Source organism: Brienomyrus brachyistius, chromosome 17 (genome assembly GCF_023856365.1).
Source record: "Brienomyrus brachyistius isolate T26 chromosome 17, BBRACH_0.4, whole genome shotgun sequence".
In the NCBI taxonomy this organism is placed as follows: domain Eukaryota; kingdom Metazoa; phylum Chordata; class Actinopteri; order Osteoglossiformes; family Mormyridae; genus Brienomyrus; species Brienomyrus brachyistius.
In genome coordinates, this window is record NC_064549.1 from 1,299,965 (window position 1) to 1,317,818 (window position 17,854).

Here is a 17,854-nt window from a genome sequence, read left to right on the forward strand (position 1 = left end):
TTGACAAACCACAGTAAACATCGATGATTAAATTTCCCAAATCAGATAGCGGAGTCAGCTGTACAAAATGATAGAGTAATCTTTCAGCATAACTGAAATTCCCCCAAATACCACTCACGTCTAACCACTTTGCTTTAAAGGGAAAAATGTTTTTTTTTTTTCCATGGTGTGTGATTTTTTCTACAGTTCATAAAAATTAAAATGAAAAAAAAAAATAACAATTAATGACATGTATTGTAGGGCAGAATGATGGCTGGCATGTCTGTAAATTTCCTTTGCATGAACTGTGAGTCGTGCCTGAAGCGAGGCGGGCAGGCCGCCAATCGAATCATTCCACATGACTGGACTGCGTGTAGCTGCTCTCCCAGAGTGGTTGCTTTTAGATAGGCATCCCCCTCCCCCCGCGCATACCTCCCTGGGGGTGGGGGTGGAGTCAGGCAGACAGGTCTGCAGACAAACACACAGCAGTGCTCAGAAAAACGTCTTCATCAACCTGACAGCACTCGTAACCAGCTGTGTGTGTGTTTGTGTGTGTGTGTGGGGGGGGGGGGGGGGGGGTTGAGCGTGTGTATCGCTAAGCTCCTTACAAAACTCACATAAACCTCATTTCAAAATATCACCATGGCCACAGGCCCGACATCCTGCTCCAAAAGGCCCAGAGGAGCTTATGTGCTAACAGGTAGGGAACAGGCACCCTATCATACAAAGACATGCTGCGTCATCCCGGATATGCACTCAGAAACGCTGGGGGGGCCTGAATAAGGCCACAGGGACGCATGGCATTGGCAGTCTCTGTCCCCTTACTTGCAATAATCATTTTTATCCGTCCATCCATTCATGCATCGATCTATCTTTCTAAACACTTACCCATGACAGCATCAAGGGGGTCATCGAGCAAAGATTAACGTATAACATGTATGACTAACTTGGAAGATGTAGGGTGGGTATGAACGACAAACATTATTTGGTGTGTATATCTGTTGAATTTGAATAATTTTTTTCAGGAACCACCACTGAGCTGTGAAAAATCCTTTTACAAAACCAGATCTGTGTTGGGCAGAGCTGTGGGGTTATGATTTAATTGTGCATTGGTGTATGTGGCTGAATGTGTGCGTGTACAGATGTGTGGGGCCGTGTGTGTACAGGTGTAGTATCTGTGTTTGTGCTTCCAAACTTTTCCTGGAATTTTAAGTCAGTTGCTGAAAAATCCCCAGTAAGTGACCAGCTCATTCCCTTAACGACACATACACCAGGTCACCCAACAGGCAGCCCTGAAGCCACACCCCAGCACATCGCTTACCAAAGGGAAACACCCTCGAGTTGGCCTCCCCTACCCCAGCTCCCAGAGGAAGGGTGCATGGTGTGGAGGGGGTATTTAACCCTGGGTCCAGACAGGCTCTGGCTTTGCTGAAGCAGAAGTTCGGCATGGGCGGGCTCTTGATGTGGACCGCCGTTCTGCTGGTCCTGCTGACAGTCGGGCTCCTTGACACCCCCAGAGGAGCCATGCCAGACCTCCGCTGCATGCTGCTGGATCACTCTGGGCCCGCTGCACTCTCCATGCCTGGAGACTATGTGATCGGGGGCGTTTTCTCCCTGCACTACTACATGCTCTCTGTGGAGAACAACTATACACACCTGCCAGAACCTCTCCGGTGCCGGGGAAGGTGAGGGTCCTGCTCGTTCAGCTGCAGGTCAGTGAGGAACCAGGTTCTGGTTCAGCTGTAGGTCAGTGAGGAATCTCGTTCTGTTGGTTCAACTGTAGGTCAGTGAGGAACCAGGTTCTCTTGGTCCAGCTGTAGGTCAGTGAGGAACCGGGTTCTGCCGGTTCGGCTGTAGGTCAGTGAGGAACCGGGTTCTGCCGGTTCGGCTGTAGGTCAGTGAGGAAAAGGCTCTGCTGGTTCAGTTGCAGGTCAGTGAGGCACTGGGTTCTGTTAGTTCAGCTGAAGGCTAACTGCTAGTGACTGGTGTAAGGAGTCGGTCACTGTCATCAGGATGCTGGGTCACTGTCTTTAATTTGAAAGGCAAAGAGATGACAGTCTTCCTTAAGGTTCTCCTGCCGTGTTGATGATCTGTCCTCCAGCCTGGACTTCAGAGAGCTGCGCTTCGCCCGCGCCATGGCGTTCGCTATCGAAGAGATCAACAACAGCTCTGACCTGCTGCCGGGGGTCATGCTGGGCTACCAGATCCACGACTCCTGCTCCTCCGTCTCAGCGGCCACCAGGGCCGCCTTCCAGCTGGCTAATGGCCGTGATCCATACTTCTTCCCCGGCGCCCCATGCTCCTCGTCAGCCACCATCACCGCCGTCGTGGGCGAGTCGGGCTCCACGCCGTCCATCGCTATGTCACGAGTGCTCGGCCCCTTCGGGATCCCTCAGGTCGGGCGGCTCAAGCAACACGGACCTCAGCTCTTTACGTATCATTCATACAGAGAATACTGACTGTCATGAGTGTTTGTTTTTGTGATAATGTCAGAGATGGGTGGTACATATTGTGCAGGGAAATACACTCCTTCATGCCCAGATTTACTCATTATAGGTAAAGAACCGAGGCTTGTGTTTGAACACAGAAACATGGCAATCTCATGCTTCTGTTTGGTCACTGGTGTCACGCCACGGGTCCATGGGTGAATTCCCCTCTCTCTCCTCCTCCATCTTTCCTGCCCTGCTCTACAGGTGAGCCACTATGCCACCTGTGCTTGCCTTAGCGACAAGCAGCAGTACCCCACCTTCTCCCGCACCATCCCCAGCGACTATTTCCAGGCAGCAGCTCTGGCCCAGCTGGTAAAGCACTACGGCTGGATGTGGATCGGCGCAGTGCGCAGTGACTCCGACTACGGCAACAGCGGCATGGCGGCCTTCCTGAAGGCGGCCCGGGCAGAGGGCATCTGCGTGGAGTACTCTGAGGCCTTCTATAGAACCAACCCGAGGGCCCGTGTGCGGCGCGTGGCTGAGGTCATCCGTGGTTCCACCGCCCGGGTGGTGGTGGCATTCGTCGCCCCCGGAGACATGCTGGTGCTCCTGGCTGAGCTAGAGCAGCTGGCCCCGCCCCCTCTGCAGTGGGTTGGCAGCGAATCGTGGGTCACTGACCCGGGGCTGGTCCGCTTCAGCATGTGCGTTGGTGCCGTGGGATTTGGTATCCGGCGCGCCATTATACCAGGACTGCGAGACTTCCTTGTGGACCTGAACGCCGCCCAGGTGTCCGAATCACCCCTTCTGACGGAGTTCTGGGAGACGGCTTTCGGCTGCCGCCTGTCGGGGGTGTCCGGGAGCCCCGGGCAGAAGTTGTGTAATGGGAGTGAGAGCCTCCAGGGGCTGAAGAACTCCTACACGGACACGTCTCAGCTCCGCATCACCAACATGGTATATAAGGCCGTGTATGCGGTGGCCCACGCCCTCCACGGCCTCATCTGCACCGACCGAGCGGGGTCTCCCGCTCACTGTGACAGGGACATGCCACTCCAGATGATCCAGGTGAAACACCCGAGTTCCAGATCATTGCCCGAATATCAGCAGGACTTTCCCATTTGAACCTTGTCCTGAAGCTACGCGAACCCAGTTTTTAAAGATGTATCGTTAGAACGTAGCTAGCAAACCTAGATTTCCCGCTTCACTGATCTGAGGATTGTGTCAGGAAGTGATGCAAGGTCCTCCACCATTTGAATGCAGGACATGTGACATCGAGGCTTCCCACTGACTGTACTAACACTGATGTATCTGGCAGGCTGACAAAAACAATCAGTTCATGAGTCTGTTTCTGGGTCGATTCAGTCCTTCTTACTCATTTTATAAGCTAAACCTAATAAGCCTGGTTCTGACGGCCTGCCTTTCAAATTTTTCTCAAAAACAGTCTACAAAAAGGGAAAGGTCTATAAAAGACATATCATTACATGTAATTATCCATATCCTTCAAATGAATTGAGTTTTAGAGTTTAAACATCAACTCTATTCTGAGTTCTAATTTTAGAATCACCTCTAAATAGAATAAGCAAGTGTTTGGTTGGGATTATGGTTATTAATATTATGGAAAGTTGGTTGAAGATCCTGGCCCCAGGTCACTGAGACCTGACGTCATTATCCCCCCCATCAGGTTCTGCGGCAGATCCGGAAGGTGAATTTCACCCTGAACGGGAACCGCGTTTCCTTTGATGCCAATGGTGATCCGGTAGCCACCTACGAGCTGGTTAACTGGCAGGTTGTGGACAGTGGACGAGTGGAGTTTGTCACTGTGGGCTACTACGACGCGTCTGCACCCGAGGGCCAGGTCTTTGTGATGCACAGGAACATCACCTGGGCAGGCGGAAAAACGCAGGTGCGGATCTCGACCTCCATCACACGTCAGAGTGATTTTATGCAATTTCAGGTCACACGGGCTGAAACTGGAAGACCTGAGAGGCCGTTGAGCTTCTTCAGAACCTGCTGTTCTGTCTGTGCTTTTGTGCCTCTGCCAGGTGCCAGTGTCAGTGTGCAGTGAGAGCTGTCCCCCAGGAACCCGCAAGGCTGTGCAGAAAGGAAAGCCTGTCTGCTGCTACGACTGCATACCCTGCGCTGAGGGGGAGATCAGCAATACTACAGGTGCTCATCTTCGCCACACGGGGCAGATTTCCATTACTACACCTCAATTCTCACATCATCTGCCTTTTTCCTTTACCTCGCTATCCATCTAATCCGTATTATTCATTATGAATAGTTGTTATGTTGCCCCCCCCCCCAGATGCCTTGGATTGTTTCATCTGTCCAGCTGAATCCTGGCCAAACCCCAAGCGAGACAAATGCATCCACAAGCTCATCGAGTTCCTGTCGTTCGACGAGATCCTGGGAGCGATCCTGGCCACGAGCTCTGTGGCTGGGGCTGGACTTTCTGTCGCCATAGCAGCCGTCTTCTACAGACACAAGGACACGCCCATCGTCAGAGCCAACAACTCTGAGCTGAGCTTCCTGCTGCTCTTTTCCCTGACCCTCTGTTTCCTCTGCTCACTCACTTTCATCGGCCGACCCTCTCACTGGTCCTGTATGCTGCGCCACACGGCGTTTGGGATCACCTTTGTCCTCTGCATCTCTTGTGTTCTGGGGAAAACAATAGTGGTGTTAATGGCCTTCAGGGCTACACTCCCAGGCAGTAATGCCATGAAATGGTTTGGACCTGTACAACAAAGGCTGAGTGTGGTCTTCTTTACATTAATACAAGTATTAATATGTGTTTTATGGCTGAGCCTGTCACCTCCATTTCCCATTAAAAACCTGTCACATTATAAGGAGAAAGTTATACTTGAATGTAGTCTAGGATCTAATGGTGCCTTCTGGGCTGTGCTGGGGTACATTGGTCTCCTCTCTGCCCTGTGCTTTGTACTAGCTTTTCTGGCCAGGAAGCTGCCTGACAACTTCAATGAAGCCAAATTCATCACCTTCAGCATGCTCATATTCACTGCTGTCTGGATCACCTTTATCCCAGCTTATGTCAGCTCACCTGGGAAGTTCACTGTGGCCGTCGAGATATTTGCCATTTTAGCTTCCAGTTTAGGTCTGATCGTGTGTATATTTGCTCCCAAATGTTTTATAATATTGTTTAGGCCAGAGAAGAATACAAAGAAACACATTATGGGGAAAGTTCCTTCCAAGGCCCTCTGAAGCATTGCTTCACATAAAATCATCATGTTTACATACGTATAATTTCTGCAGGTTAATTAGCTAATAGTAATTGAATCCTTGACAAGCCTCATTTTGCTAGAAAACTCAACATTTCCAAATAAACCAATTTAATATTTCTGAACATGTACAATCACCTGAGTCTGAGGGTATACGTGCTTGTGTACTGCACAATGCAAATCCCATACAAATCACACAATTTTGTGGTTTTAATCATTCTTTATTATGCAATTACAAGCAATAAATGTTTCTTACCATTATTTACCCTTGTTTTGATATGCTTAATATGAAACAGCCCTCTAATAAAAACATTAAAGATTTTCTCTCACGTTACATTGTGTTCCATCCATTTAACATCTCAGTGATACAATCACACACTTCGTAAACCAGAAAGACAGCTATTCTGTGTTAAGGAGAACTAACATAATGAAACAAATTGTTTTTGGCCACACTTTGAGGGGGCACAAATAACACATTAGTACACTCGTACTTAAGGGATTAATTAATCAGTAGCTAAGTGTTAGTTAAGTACTGATCAGATGTTCGTTCATCATTAATCGGCCATGACAGTTTATGTATTTCATTATGTTACTATATTCAATCATAATTTATATTTGAGTAGAAATTGAGTTACTAACTTACATTTGCCCCTTCAAGTAAAGTGTTACATGGTTTTCTTTGGTGTAAAATTCTGGCTACACACCAGTGTTATAATAAACTTATGCATGACATCAGTTTGTCAGAACATGCATTGTCATGGTTTCTCCTGCAATCTATTAATACCACGACATTTAGCCATATTCAGTTTTGAGATGTTTGACTTCCACATGGCGTCATCTCCTGCCTGGAGGCCCTACTTGCTCACCATGCCTTTCTTGACGTTCTTCTCGGGTTTGAGTAAGATGATAAAACATTTAGGCAGGAATATGCAGAGCAAGAGGCCAAAACTGGATGCCAGGATGGCGAAGATCTCCACAGCAACAGTGTATTTTCCCGGAGAGCTGCGGTGGGCAGGGATGAAGGAGATCCATACAGCAAAGAAGATGAGCATGCTGAAGGTGATGAGTTTGGCCTCGTTGAAGGTGTCTGGCAGCTTCCTGCCGAGGAAGGCGAGGCAAAAACAGATGCAGGACAAAAGGCCGATGTAGCCTAGCACCAGGTAAAGGATTGCACCATCCTGGCACTCCAGAATGATCTGTCCGGCTTGGTAGGATGTGTTCTTAATGGGTGAAGGTGGATCCCAAGTCAGCCATGACACACACAGAACCACTTGGACGGCTGTACAGGAGAAGATGAGCGCCCTCTGCTGGATGGGCCCAAAAAGCCGCACAGCATTGGATCCAGGTATGGTGGACCGGAACGCCACCAACACCACCATGGTCTTGGCCAAGATGCAGGAGATGCAGAGCACGAAGGCGACGCCGAAGGTGGCCTGCCGCGTCCAGCATGACCAGGGCGAAGGTCGGCCGATGAAGAGAGGGGCGCACAGGAAGCAGAGCACCAGCGACACCAGCAGCAGGAAGCTCAGCTCCGAGTTGTTGGCGCGCACGATTGGCGTGCCCCGGAACCGGTAGTAGATGCCCGCGACTACCAGCGTCATGGCGATCCCGAGGACCGACAGCAAGGCCAGAACAATGCCCAAGATGTCCTGGAAGGACAGGAACTCCTCCAGCATGGGCAAACAGGCCACCCTGTCTGGGTCTGACCAGTGGTCCTGGGGGCACTTCATGCACTCTGTGGAGCCTGTGGAGGAGAACAGGCTCGTTTAGAGGAACCTGAGAGATGTTATGCACTTAACTGACACCTGACCAAAGGAAGCTGTGTGTATCCTCTCTAACTGATGAATCCTATTGGGGCACGCAGCCCACTCATCACCAAACCCTATGCTGTGCGTGGGATACGTTACCTGTTTGGTTGCTGACCTCTCCATCTGCACAGGGGAGGCAGTCGAAGCAACAGATGGGCTCCCTGGGTCGCGAGGCCTGCCTGGTTCCAGGGGGACAGCTGTGGCTGCACTCGGAGATGGGTACCTGCAGGGGGCAGGCAGGAGTCACACCTGTACTGCTAAATGTCTTCAACGTGGGCTGCAAAGGGCAGTCTGAGTCATTCTCCACCAGACTCTCCATGACCCACCTGTGTCTCCCCCCCCATCCACACGATGGTGGACTGGTCCATCCTGAGCTGTTCCCCCACCTGAGCAGAGGCATCAAAAGTCCCCACAGTCTTGAACTTGATGTTGCCCCTGCTGTCCCTCTGCCAGTTGACGATGTCGTACAGAGGAACGGGCTCCCCGTCGCTGTCAAAATAAACCTTCTCCCCGAACTTGGTGGTGAAATTCACTCTCTTCAGGTAGGAGAGCAACTGAAAAGAGCATCAAAGATTAACATGTCCTCACATCAGGGGTGCAAGCAGAGCTGGTCTAACTGTGGTGTGCTTGTGAATGCGAACATGGGGGGCATTTAAAGGAAATAAAACACTTCAACTAAGGCATTTTTAGTTGTTTTAAATATTTTTCTCATGTTTACTGTAATTTAAAAATCTACATGCAAGTAGCCAGTTAAATCATGTGCTTTAACATTGACCTTAAGCTTTTATCCACAACAACAGGAATTAAAAACCGCAAGCCTTTAATAACACAGTGCTCTACTTGCTGAACTACAGGAGTGACGACACAACACACACACTGACCAGCATTCAGTTATGCTCAGACACTCTCTCTCTCTCTCTCACACACACACACACACACACACACACACACACACACACACATTTGTATTCAAATCTTTGTGGGGACTCTCCATTCATTTCCATGGGCTAATCCCAGCAACTCTAACCCCAACCCTAACCCTAACCCTGACCCTAACCCTAACCCTAACCCTGACCCTAACCCCCACCCAGCCCTGATCTTAACCATAAGCAAAACAAGACTTTTGGCATTTTTGGTTTTTTGATTGCAGATTGAGAAACTGACTTTCCCCTTGTGAGGAACCGAAAAAAGTGGTCCCCACAACATCAAAACATTGTTTTTATCACATTGTGGGGACATTTGATCACATACACACACACACACATTCCTTCAAACATCCATCTGATGTGACTGTGATGTAAACGGATCCAGATATTCTGGAGTTTCAGCACAGTCTGGGGAGGGGGGGCAGCAGTACACTCTCGTTGTCCCTTCACAGACACAAGTAACCCCCCGAAAAAAAACAAAAACAAAGAAAATGTCCTCACAAGGTCAGAATAACAGGTTTGTATGACATTGTAATACACAATGTAATACATACATAACGCACACTAACAAGCACACATCCACCTGTCGTGGCTGGAAGGGCAGCACAGCCCCGCAGCTCCGGTTCCCTGCACTATCCCCAGGGCCGTCGCAGCGCAGCAGGTGGTGCAGGGCGTGAGCGATGGCGTACACGGCCTTGTACACATTGTACGAGACCCTCAGCTGCGACACGTCTGAGTACACGCTATTCCTGCCCCTTACATCCTCGGCTCCACTGCAAGAGGGCTGGTTGGACCCCGGGGCCTCATCAGCACCCCCAGTGAAGTCCAGCCTACAGCCAAAGAGCTCTTCCCAGAAGGCGTTGATGAAGACGGAGCTGGGTGCAGGCGAGGGCCGCACGCGAAGGAGGAAGTCACCCAAGGCTGGCATGGAGGCGCTCCGGAAAGCAAAGCCCAGCGTCCCGGCCAGCGTGTCCCGGAATTGTGGCCCCGAGAGGAGGCTGGCCGTCACCCAGGCTTCACTGGCGATCCACTGGTGGCCTGTCAGGTTGCGGCGTGCCACCTCGCTCAGCAGCCCGTAGAGCTGGCCCTCGGTGGAGAAGGCCAGGATGACGCGTGCGCTAGAGGCCTCCAGGGCGTCGGCCACGTCGGCCAGTCGCTCAGGGTTCTCCGCTTTGGGCAGCGTGGCATAGAAGGCCAGGCAGCCACCCCGCTCCGCCAGCTGCTCCTGGAACGCCTGGATCCCGTAGCGGCTGTAGTCGTCCTCCGTCCCGATGGCACCCACCCAGCGCCAGCCGAAGTGCGCCACCAGCTGGACGAGCCCCCGCACCTGGAAGAGGTCGCTGGGCACCGTGCGCAGGAAGGAGGGGAACTGCCGTCTGTCCTTCAGGCACTCACACGTGGCAAAGTAACTGACCTAAGGCAGAAACTGGCAAGAGTTACACGAGGCTGCCGGAACCTTCTGGAACAGTATGCAAAAATAGAGCCTTTTAACATAGACATCACATTCACATGTAAGTATATACAGTATGTATATATATTGATTAGCCGAACATGGCGTGCCAGTGGTCAAGTCAAAAAGTTACTGGAAACACGGTGGAACCTTTTGGGCGAGTTTCTGAGACGGTTAAGCTGCCACACTTTAGCAGACAGAAAGTCACAGATTTAGACCAATATGTAGATAATTTTAACATCATTTCCTATTTTTTTTTTTGCAGAGTCCTGTATATATGGGTTGGTTACAGCCCTGAGACATGCCTAGCCCTGCAGAACAACACGCCCCTGTGCAGATGGACACTTCACTCCTTTAAAGTCCATAAATCCATTCAACCCGGGTCCCAGCTAATGGACGGCACCCCGGTGTCTAGTTAAGCGTGTGGAATGGTGATGCTCGCACCCCCATCACTAGCACTGGGACTCACAGCGCGGCACTGCTGCTCCCCTCTTTGCCGTGGCTAACAGGGTGGACGCCGCTCTACATCGTCAGTATCCACAGGCAGCACAGGAACTGACACACGACACCCTATAATTTTTTTACGCGCACGCCGCACCACGATGCCAGACTGCGTGTCTTTGCATGCTCCTGTCAGCTCCGGAAGTCAGTCGTGTAAATCTGGACGGTCCGTCCTTCTGCCACGTGAGACACTGGCTCACTCCACAGGAGTGATTTCACAGCCAAATAAAAGCCATTAACCTCACATACTGCTCTTCACCATTTCTAGGCAACATTTCACTACCCTAGTCCCTCACGTACACCGGGACACACATCGTGCCCCGTCTACACACACACTCACCAGAGGGATGTCAAAGGGGCCGAGGGTCTGTGCGACGGCCCGCGTCGGGGACGACGACGCTAGGCCGATTATAGCCGGCACAGGGGCTTCGGTCAGGCAGGGGCGGCCGGCATCCGCCCACCCTGACGAGCCATTGACCAGCGAAAGTGCCCCCCTCAGGCCTGTATGGACATGATCACAGCTGTCGAGGATCCGGTAACCCAGCTGGATGCCGGGAAGCAGGTCAGGGTCTCTGTTGATCTCCTCGATCGCAAACACCATGGTCTGGAGCCACCGAAATGCCCGGAAGTCAAAGCTGCGTGAGGGAGCAAAACAGCACCAGGGCTTGGGTATCTCTCCAAACATCAGTGCAGGTATCTCGGTGCTTCCCTCAGCTTGCTGCGGATGGTACTCACCCCGAGCACCGGCCCTGCCGGGGTCTCTTAGTGAAGGGCAGCTCTGGCTCGGACACGACGATGTGCAGGGGGAACAGCCCCCCGATCAAGATGTCTCCAGCTGCCTCTTGAGCCGGCAGCACAAAGTCGCCCAGGTGAAGGCACCTGGCGGGGGTCCCAGTGTCAGTGGTGGCCGCAGCCAGGAGGAGGGCCACTGCAGCAGCACCGCGAGCAAGCATGTTGGAGCGAGAAGCTGGAAGACGGGGGACTCCCATCGGCCGCCTGCAATGGGTCTGGAGCTCCGGCAGCCGTCCTATATGTCCCATTACGTCCAGCTGAGTGCACCTGCCTGTAATGGCGGAGGGGGTCCCCCAGGGGGCAACGACGGGGCCAGAGGTCCTGCAGGCGAACACAACGCCCGTGTGACGTCACATCTCCTTACCGACATACCACATGCCGTGTTCTCACCCCAAGGGGGGTCCCTGCTTTTTATCTTTCCAACACAGACTGGGATTGTCTGTAAGTGCTAATCAGTTTCACATATCATTTATATCATCCCTGAAAATGAATTAATTTACTTAATTACATCTGAGGCCTCCGACATCAAAAGCACTGAGAAAGCCATGTAATATTGGGCATGATTGTCTGGCTGAGCTTTTAATGATGCGTAAAATTAGCAACATTATGGTGATACACAAGGCCCACTTGTCATGATGTGGGATAGACAGGCCACATTTACAAAGACACAGTTGTGCTGTATTTTATATGCGATGGAGAGATGGAAGGCCATTTAAACAGAAGGGATTTACTGCCTGGTGTTAGGTGGGGGGTGTGTGTTTGTGATTTGATGATCAGAGAAAGATTAGGGATGGTATTGCGATAAAACAGTTAAGGCAATGGGGGGGTCCCTGAACTCAAGCAGTATGATTAGTCCTGGGGTGTAAAGTGACCTACTGGTGCCCCTAAAAGACTCTTCTATTATTTTATTCTCTCTGCGGAGCCACAGAGAGCAGTGCGACTGTTGTCTGTGGCCCATTAGCACCACCTACAGTCCAGCCACCTCCCAGCCCGAAGCCTGGTGATGAATCTAGCCGCAGTTACTCCAATTTCCCAGCAGAGGGCGACATCCTCCCTGTCTGTGGACACCGAATGTAACTTTGCGGGGGCACAGCTGAGCAGAATGCAGAGAATCACAGACGGACTGACATGAACACAACTGCCAAACGAAACGGCTGTCTCTGATCCATTTATCTCAAACTAATCAAACGACATTAATTGCTCATTAGTGAAAGTGAGCGAATGTTTGGAAACGATAATGTCAGCGTGTCTCTAAAGCGATAACAATACGCAGTAAATATACCATGCCGGAAAGCTGTTAAGGTTGCGATCGAATATTAAGAACTCGCCACTCAGCTCGGGGATGCGGAGCCAGACAGCAGGGGGTGATGTCACAGGCGTGGCAAGACCGCAGTCCCCTGGGAAGGTCATGCCGACTGCCTATAAAGACGGGAGAGGTTGCCCGCCGGGGGCATGCAGGAGCAGGCTGGCAGCGGCCATGCAGAACTCCGTGCTGCAGTGTCTCTGTCTCCAGCTGTGCCTGTCGGCATCCTCTGTGGCCGCCCCCGCCACCTGTCGGCCGTGGGGGCGGTTCCAGCTGAACGGGATGCGGCGGCCGGGCGATGTGGTTTTTGGGGGACTTTTCGAGGTGCACTTCCTCACCGTTTTCCCGGAGCTGTCCTTTACCTCGGAGCCAGAGCAGCCCAGATGCGAGCGGTGAGTGGGTGAGCTACAGACAGATGGACAGGTGGACAGATGGACAATGAACTGACATTGGCACAACACTGGCAGATTTCTTGCTCGCTAAGACAGCAGCACCCTTTCTGCTCTGTTCTGGACACCGGAAGCACTCGCCAGTGAAATGGTCCATCTTTTGACAGACTGTTTCCTCTGCTTTTGACAGACATTGGTCTTCCTCTAGGTGACTGACATGATGAATGTAGAATCAGTCTTTGTGGTCAGGTGCCCCAGGATCTGCAGGCTCTCTCCCAATAAACCCTCTGGTTATTTGCTTTCATGGGTACAAATGTCGGGGCGGCATGGTGGTGCAGTGGTTAGCACTGTTGCCTCACACCTCTGGGACCCAGGTTCGAGTCTCTGCCTGGGTCACATGTGTGTGGAGTTTGCATGTTCTCCCCATGTCGTCGTGTGGTTTCCTCCGGGTACTCCGGTTTCCCCCCACAGTCCAAAAACATGCTGAGGCTTATTGGACTTGCTAAATTGCCCGTAGGTGTGCATGTGTGAGTGACTGGTTTGTGAATGTGCCCTGAGATGGGCTGGCCCTGCACCCTGGGTTGTTCCCTGCCTTGTGCCCATTTCTTCCGGGATAGGCTCTGGACCCCCCGCAACCAATGTCCTGCTGACTAAACTGGCACTGTCAGCAGTCACAGGTGCTATTATATGTGGTGATCTGACCGCCCACCTCAGCACAGAGCCTGATTATAATGGTGCATTTTCCCATCTCTCCTCTGCCAGGCTGGACCCTGCCGGGTTCCAAGTTGCTCAGACTATGGCTTTCGCAATCGAGGAGATCAACCGGGACCAGAATTTGCTGCCCAACATCACCCTAGGTTATGATCTCTACGACAACTGCGTGAAGCTGGGCGTGGCTTTCCGAGCGGCCATGGCGCTGGTCAGCGGCTCCAGGGAGACGTTCCCGGAAACGGGCTGCGCGGGCTCACCGCCGGTGCTGGGCATCGTGGGGGACCCTGGCTCGACCCACTCCATCGCCATCTCAAGGGTGCTGGGGCTGTTCCGTGTGCCTCTGGTATGAACTCGCCGGAGGGACACTGGTACAACATATCAGTTACCTCCCCTGTCAAATGCAGCCGAGTCTTTGATGAGATGGTGGTAATTAGCAGCACTCAGTCTGAACAAAAGCCAAAAGGATTCAGCTGGGGACGTCTTTGATCTAACTATCTAAAATAACCCCATGCCTCCAGGGTTGTGGCCCTGGCTCTGCGCCTCTGCAGTCTTCTCGCTTTTTTCACGCTTCGCCATCCAGAATAAGCACCATTGTGATCCTGACTGAACCCTAAAGCTGTTCACAAAATGCTTGACTTGGTTCTGCTCTTCTTCCTCTGTATGATATGTTTTTGTCTGCCTCTGATTTATTCACTATCTTCCTAACCCTCCAGGTGAGTTATTTTGCAACCTGCTCATGTCTAAGCAACAGGAGGGAGTACCCATCCTTTTTCAGGACCATCCCCAGTGACGCCTTCCAGGTCAGAGCCATGGTGCAGATCCTGCAGAGGTATAACTGGACCTGGGTAGGCCTGGTGGTCAGCGATGACGACTATGGTCTGTATGCAGCCCGGGCTTTCCATGAGGGAGTGGCCCACTTCGGCTGTGTGGCGTTCCATGAGACTCTGCCGCGGGACAACAGCCGGGTGGAGGTCAAGCGTATTGTGGCGGTTGTGCTGCAGTCCACGGCGCGTGTGATCGTGGTCTTCTCCACGGAGGCCTACTTGCTGCCGCTGGCCGAGGAGCTGGTCGTGCAGCGGGTGACAGGGCGCCAGTGGATCGCCAGCGAAGCCTGGGCCACCTCGCCCGTCTTCCACACTCCACAGCTGCTGCCCTTCCTGGGCGGGACACTCGGCATCGCCATCCGCCGTGGCGAGATCCCGGGGCTCCGCGACTTCCTGCTCCGCCTCCATCCCGATGGCACCCCAGACAACAACATGGTGGACATGTTCTGGGAGGAGGTGTTCAGTTGCAGGTTTGAGCGAAGCAGGGTGGCCGGTGGGCGCATCTGCATGGGACAGGAGGACCTGGCGAGCATAGAAACGGCATACAGCGACGTGTCAAACCTCAGGGCACCGTACAATGTGTACAAAGCCGTGTATGCACTAGCGCACGCGCTGCAGGACCTGCTGAATTGCGAGCCGGGGAGAGGGCCCTTTGCAGGACATGCCTGCGCTCAGCTGAACACTTTACAGCCCTGGCAGGTAGGTAGGCTGCAGAAGGTTACAGATTCATACGACTACACTCTGTGTAGGATATTACAGATTCACACACCTGCACTCTGTGAAGGATATTACAGATTCACACACCTGAACTCTGTGAAGGATATTACAGATTTACACACCTGCACTCTGTGAAGAATATTACAGATTCACACACCTGAACTCTGTGAAGGATATTACAGAATCACACACCTGCACTCTGTGAAGGATATTACAGAATCACACACCTGCACTCTGTGAAGGATAGTACAGAATCACACGCCTGCACTCTGTGAAGGATATTACAGAATCACACACCTGCACTCTGAGATGCTCACACTCCCCTTTGAGGTTCTCATCCTATATTGGTGAATGATACGTTCCGAAATCTGAGTTTTCCTGCCTGTCTGAGATGCTAATGGGATTCTCTAATTATTGACCACTTCTGCAGCTGGCGTACTATTTGGAGAGGGTGAACTTCACCACACGCTTTGGGGATAGAGTCTCGTTTGACGAGAATGGAGATGCCCTGGCCATCTACGACGTGATGAACTGGCAAAAGGGTCCTGATGGGGCCATTGAGGTTGTCACCGTCGGTGTCTTTGACGACTCCTCCCCTGAGGGCGAGACGCTCAGGCTGGACGAGGACAAAATCTTTTGGAATCTTGAAATGAACACGGTGAGTTCACCCCCCGTGACGCTTCCGGTATGGGATTCACTCTCTTTGTATAATTAGTGTACTTGTCAGATTAGTTTCTTCTGTTTATGAGAATTCAGTGTTTAATTTATTGTGAATTTATTATGAGCTGTTGTGAGCCCTAGTGACGAGCTGAGCCGTAAACGAAGGCCTAATGCGTTCACAGCCTGTCCCATTGTGCTTGTACTGGGGCAGTTACCAAGGTAACAAGGAGGAAATTCAGATTTAAAGCCAATTCTGGAAGGCATGGTGATTCCCAGTTCAGATAATAATCTCAGTTCAGCAAATGAAAGATACAGGACAACAAAAGACAGATGGTCTCATGGACCCAGTGGACGCAGTCCCCCCCCCCCCCCCCCCCTCACCACCATCACCATCACCTGCACAATTACATCAAAAGCCAGACTTTCCCTCATGCTGTCAGTCTCTGTCGTCCTCCCCACTCCTTCAGGCGCCAAGATCGGTTTGCAGCGAGCCTTGCCCTCCAGGGACAAGGCTAGCCATCAGGAAGGGTGAACCAGTCTGCTGCTTCGACTGCCTGCCCTGCGCAGACGGCGAGATCAGCAACACCAGTGGTGAGAAAAAAATCTAGCACACCAGAGATCACCAGGACAGAGAGAGACGATATTAGCGAATAACACGCCACTTATAACTTAAATCTTCCCACTCAATACGCTCCACGGCCCTTCTACTCAACATTTTCATTTTGTACTTTCATTCTGTTTGAAAATGAGTAAACAATTGGATTTTTGTGACTTGCACATGGCAAGATCTGGTGATTAAGTAACTTCAGTTTACTTCCTGATAACGAGAGATGGCAGTTGTGCGCCTCCTTCCCCTGCGATCCTTAAGCTGTAACTCCTGCGTCTCCCTTCCAGACTCCAGCGAGTGCTTCAGGTGTCCTTCAGAATTCTGGTCCAACAGAGAGCGAGACCGCTGTGAGCCGAAGCCCATCGAGTTCCTCTCCTTCGAGGAGCCCTTGGGTGTGTGCCTGACCGCTGCCTCACTGCTGGGGGCGTGCGTGTGTATGGCCGTGCTCTCTGTATTCGCTTGGCACCGCCACACGCCAGTGGTGCGCGCCAACAACTCGGAGCTGAGCTTCCTGCTCCTGCTGGCGCTGGCGCTCTGCTTCCTGTGCGCCCTGCTCTTCATCGGCCGGCCACAGGACTGGACCTGCCGACTCCGCCACGTGGTCTTTGGCCTGGCCTTCGCCCTCTGCATCTCCTGCATCCTGGTGAAGACCATCGTGGTGGTCATGGCGTTTCACGCCACGCTGCCGGGCGGCGACATCATGAAGTGGTTTGGAACAGCACAGCAGAGAGGGACCGTGGTTTTCTTCACTGCTGTCCAGGCAACCATCTGCATGGCGTGGCTCATCAGCAGCCCCCCAGTACCTTTCAAAAACACGCGGTACCAGAACTCCCGGATCATCTACGAGTGTGCCGTGGGCTCAGTGTCGGGGTTTGGCTGCGTCCTGGGCTACGTCGGTCTTCTAGCCTCCGTCTGCTTCCTGCTGGCCTTCCTGGCCAGGAAGCTGCCCGACAACTTCAACGAGGCCAAGTTCATCACCTTCAGCATGCTCATCTTCTGCGCCGTCTGGATCACCTTCGTGCCCGCCTACGTCAGCTCGCCGGGGAAGTACTCAGACGCCGTGGAGGTCTTCGCCATCCTGGCCTCCAGCTTTGGACTCTTAGCGGCCATATTCATGCCGAAGTGCTACATCATCCTGCTTCATCCTGAGGAGAACACCAAGAAAGCTATGATGGGTCGAGCTCCTCACCAGAAGTAGGAAAACTCAGATATTCCACAGACATTATGATCTTTAGATATATTATTCTGCTCAAGAGACCCTTGTGGCTAATTATTATTGTCATTTTGCTATTGTTTTTACTATCATTGTTTTAGGAACAAATTCAGAATATCAATCAGTGATTACTCTGAAATAAATGCACTGATGGCAATCCTATGACATGAGGTCATCTTGTCTCCTTGACAACGTGCGGAGTTGGGGTGGGCGGGCTTGGAGTCCCCTCACTAGCTGAGATCTCGTGGCCCGACTGATACGACTCCCACGCCCTCGTTTCTGCCCTTTTGTCGGGTTGCAGAAATGAACCAG

General features: G+C 52.0%; 3 protein-coding genes across 3 annotated transcripts; 2 read left to right on the plus strand and 1 right to left on the minus strand.

Annotated features, from left to right (window-relative positions):
* Window positions 1–1,381: 1,381 nt before the first annotated feature.
* LOC125712171 (extracellular calcium-sensing receptor-like) lies at window positions 1,382–5,992 on the plus strand. The gene is made up of 6 exons (XM_048981936.1): window positions 1,382–1,664; window positions 2,081–2,375; window positions 2,673–3,470; window positions 4,087–4,308; window positions 4,448–4,571; window positions 4,711–5,992. Exons 1-6 carry the CDS (start codon window positions 1,426–1,428, stop codon window positions 5,622–5,624), a joined length of 2,592 nt encoding a protein of 863 aa, XP_048837893.1. The 5' UTR covers window positions 1,382–1,425; the 3' UTR covers window positions 5,625–5,992.
* Window positions 5,993–6,003: 11 nt separating this feature from the next.
* LOC125712177 (extracellular calcium-sensing receptor-like) lies at window positions 6,004–11,313 on the minus strand. Its single transcript, XM_048981946.1, has 6 exons — window positions 11,062–11,313; window positions 10,667–10,961; window positions 8,959–9,789; window positions 7,776–8,003; window positions 7,549–7,672; window positions 6,004–7,385 (listed from the first exon to the last, which is right to left on the minus strand). The coding sequence occupies exons 1-6, from the start codon at window positions 11,277–11,279 to the stop codon at window positions 6,496–6,498; spliced, it is 2,586 nt and encodes an 861-aa protein (XP_048837903.1). The 5' UTR covers window positions 11,280–11,313; the 3' UTR covers window positions 6,004–6,495.
* A 1,288-nt stretch (window positions 11,314–12,601) lies between these two features.
* On the plus strand, window positions 12,602–17,690 carry LOC125712405 (extracellular calcium-sensing receptor-like). The gene is made up of 6 exons (XM_048982429.1): window positions 12,602–12,813; window positions 13,573–13,864; window positions 14,235–15,044; window positions 15,493–15,720; window positions 16,190–16,313; window positions 16,617–17,690. The coding sequence occupies exons 1-6, from the start codon at window positions 12,704–12,706 to the stop codon at window positions 17,525–17,527; spliced, it is 2,475 nt and encodes an 824-aa protein (XP_048838386.1). The 5' UTR covers window positions 12,602–12,703; the 3' UTR covers window positions 17,528–17,690.
* Window positions 17,691–17,854: the final 164 nt, after the last annotated feature.

Coding starts and splice junctions, on each gene's coding strand:
- LOC125712171 (XM_048981936.1), top strand. CDS start 1,426: ATGGGCGGGCTCTTGATGTGGACCGCCGTTCTGCTGGTCCTGCTGACA. Junction 1,665..2,080: donor CCTCTCCGGTGCCGGGGAAG/GTGAGGGTCCTG, acceptor TCTGTCCTCCAG/CCTGGACTTCAGAGAGCTGC. Junction 3,471..4,086: donor TGCCACTCCAGATGATCCAG/GTGAAACACCCG, acceptor CCCCCCCATCAG/GTTCTGCGGCAGATCCGGAA.
- LOC125712177 (XM_048981946.1), bottom strand. CDS start 11,279: ATGCTTGCTCGCGGTGCTGCTGCAGTGGCCCTCCTCCTGGCTGCGGCC. Junction 9,790..10,666: donor GCCCCTTTGACATCCCTCTG/GTGAGTGTGTGT, acceptor TTTCTGCCTTAG/GTCAGTTACTTTGCCACGTG. Junction 7,386..7,548: donor AGAGGTCAGCAACCAAACAG/GTAACGTATCCC, acceptor TCTCCTCCACAG/GCTCCACAGAGTGCATGAAG.
- LOC125712405 (XM_048982429.1), top strand. CDS start 12,704: ATGCGGCGGCCGGGCGATGTGGTTTTTGGGGGACTTTTCGAGGTGCAC. Junction 15,045..15,492: donor ACACTTTACAGCCCTGGCAG/GTAGGTAGGCTG, acceptor CCACTTCTGCAG/CTGGCGTACTATTTGGAGAG. Junction 16,314..16,616: donor CGAGATCAGCAACACCAGTG/GTGAGAAAAAAA, acceptor TCTCCCTTCCAG/ACTCCAGCGAGTGCTTCAGG.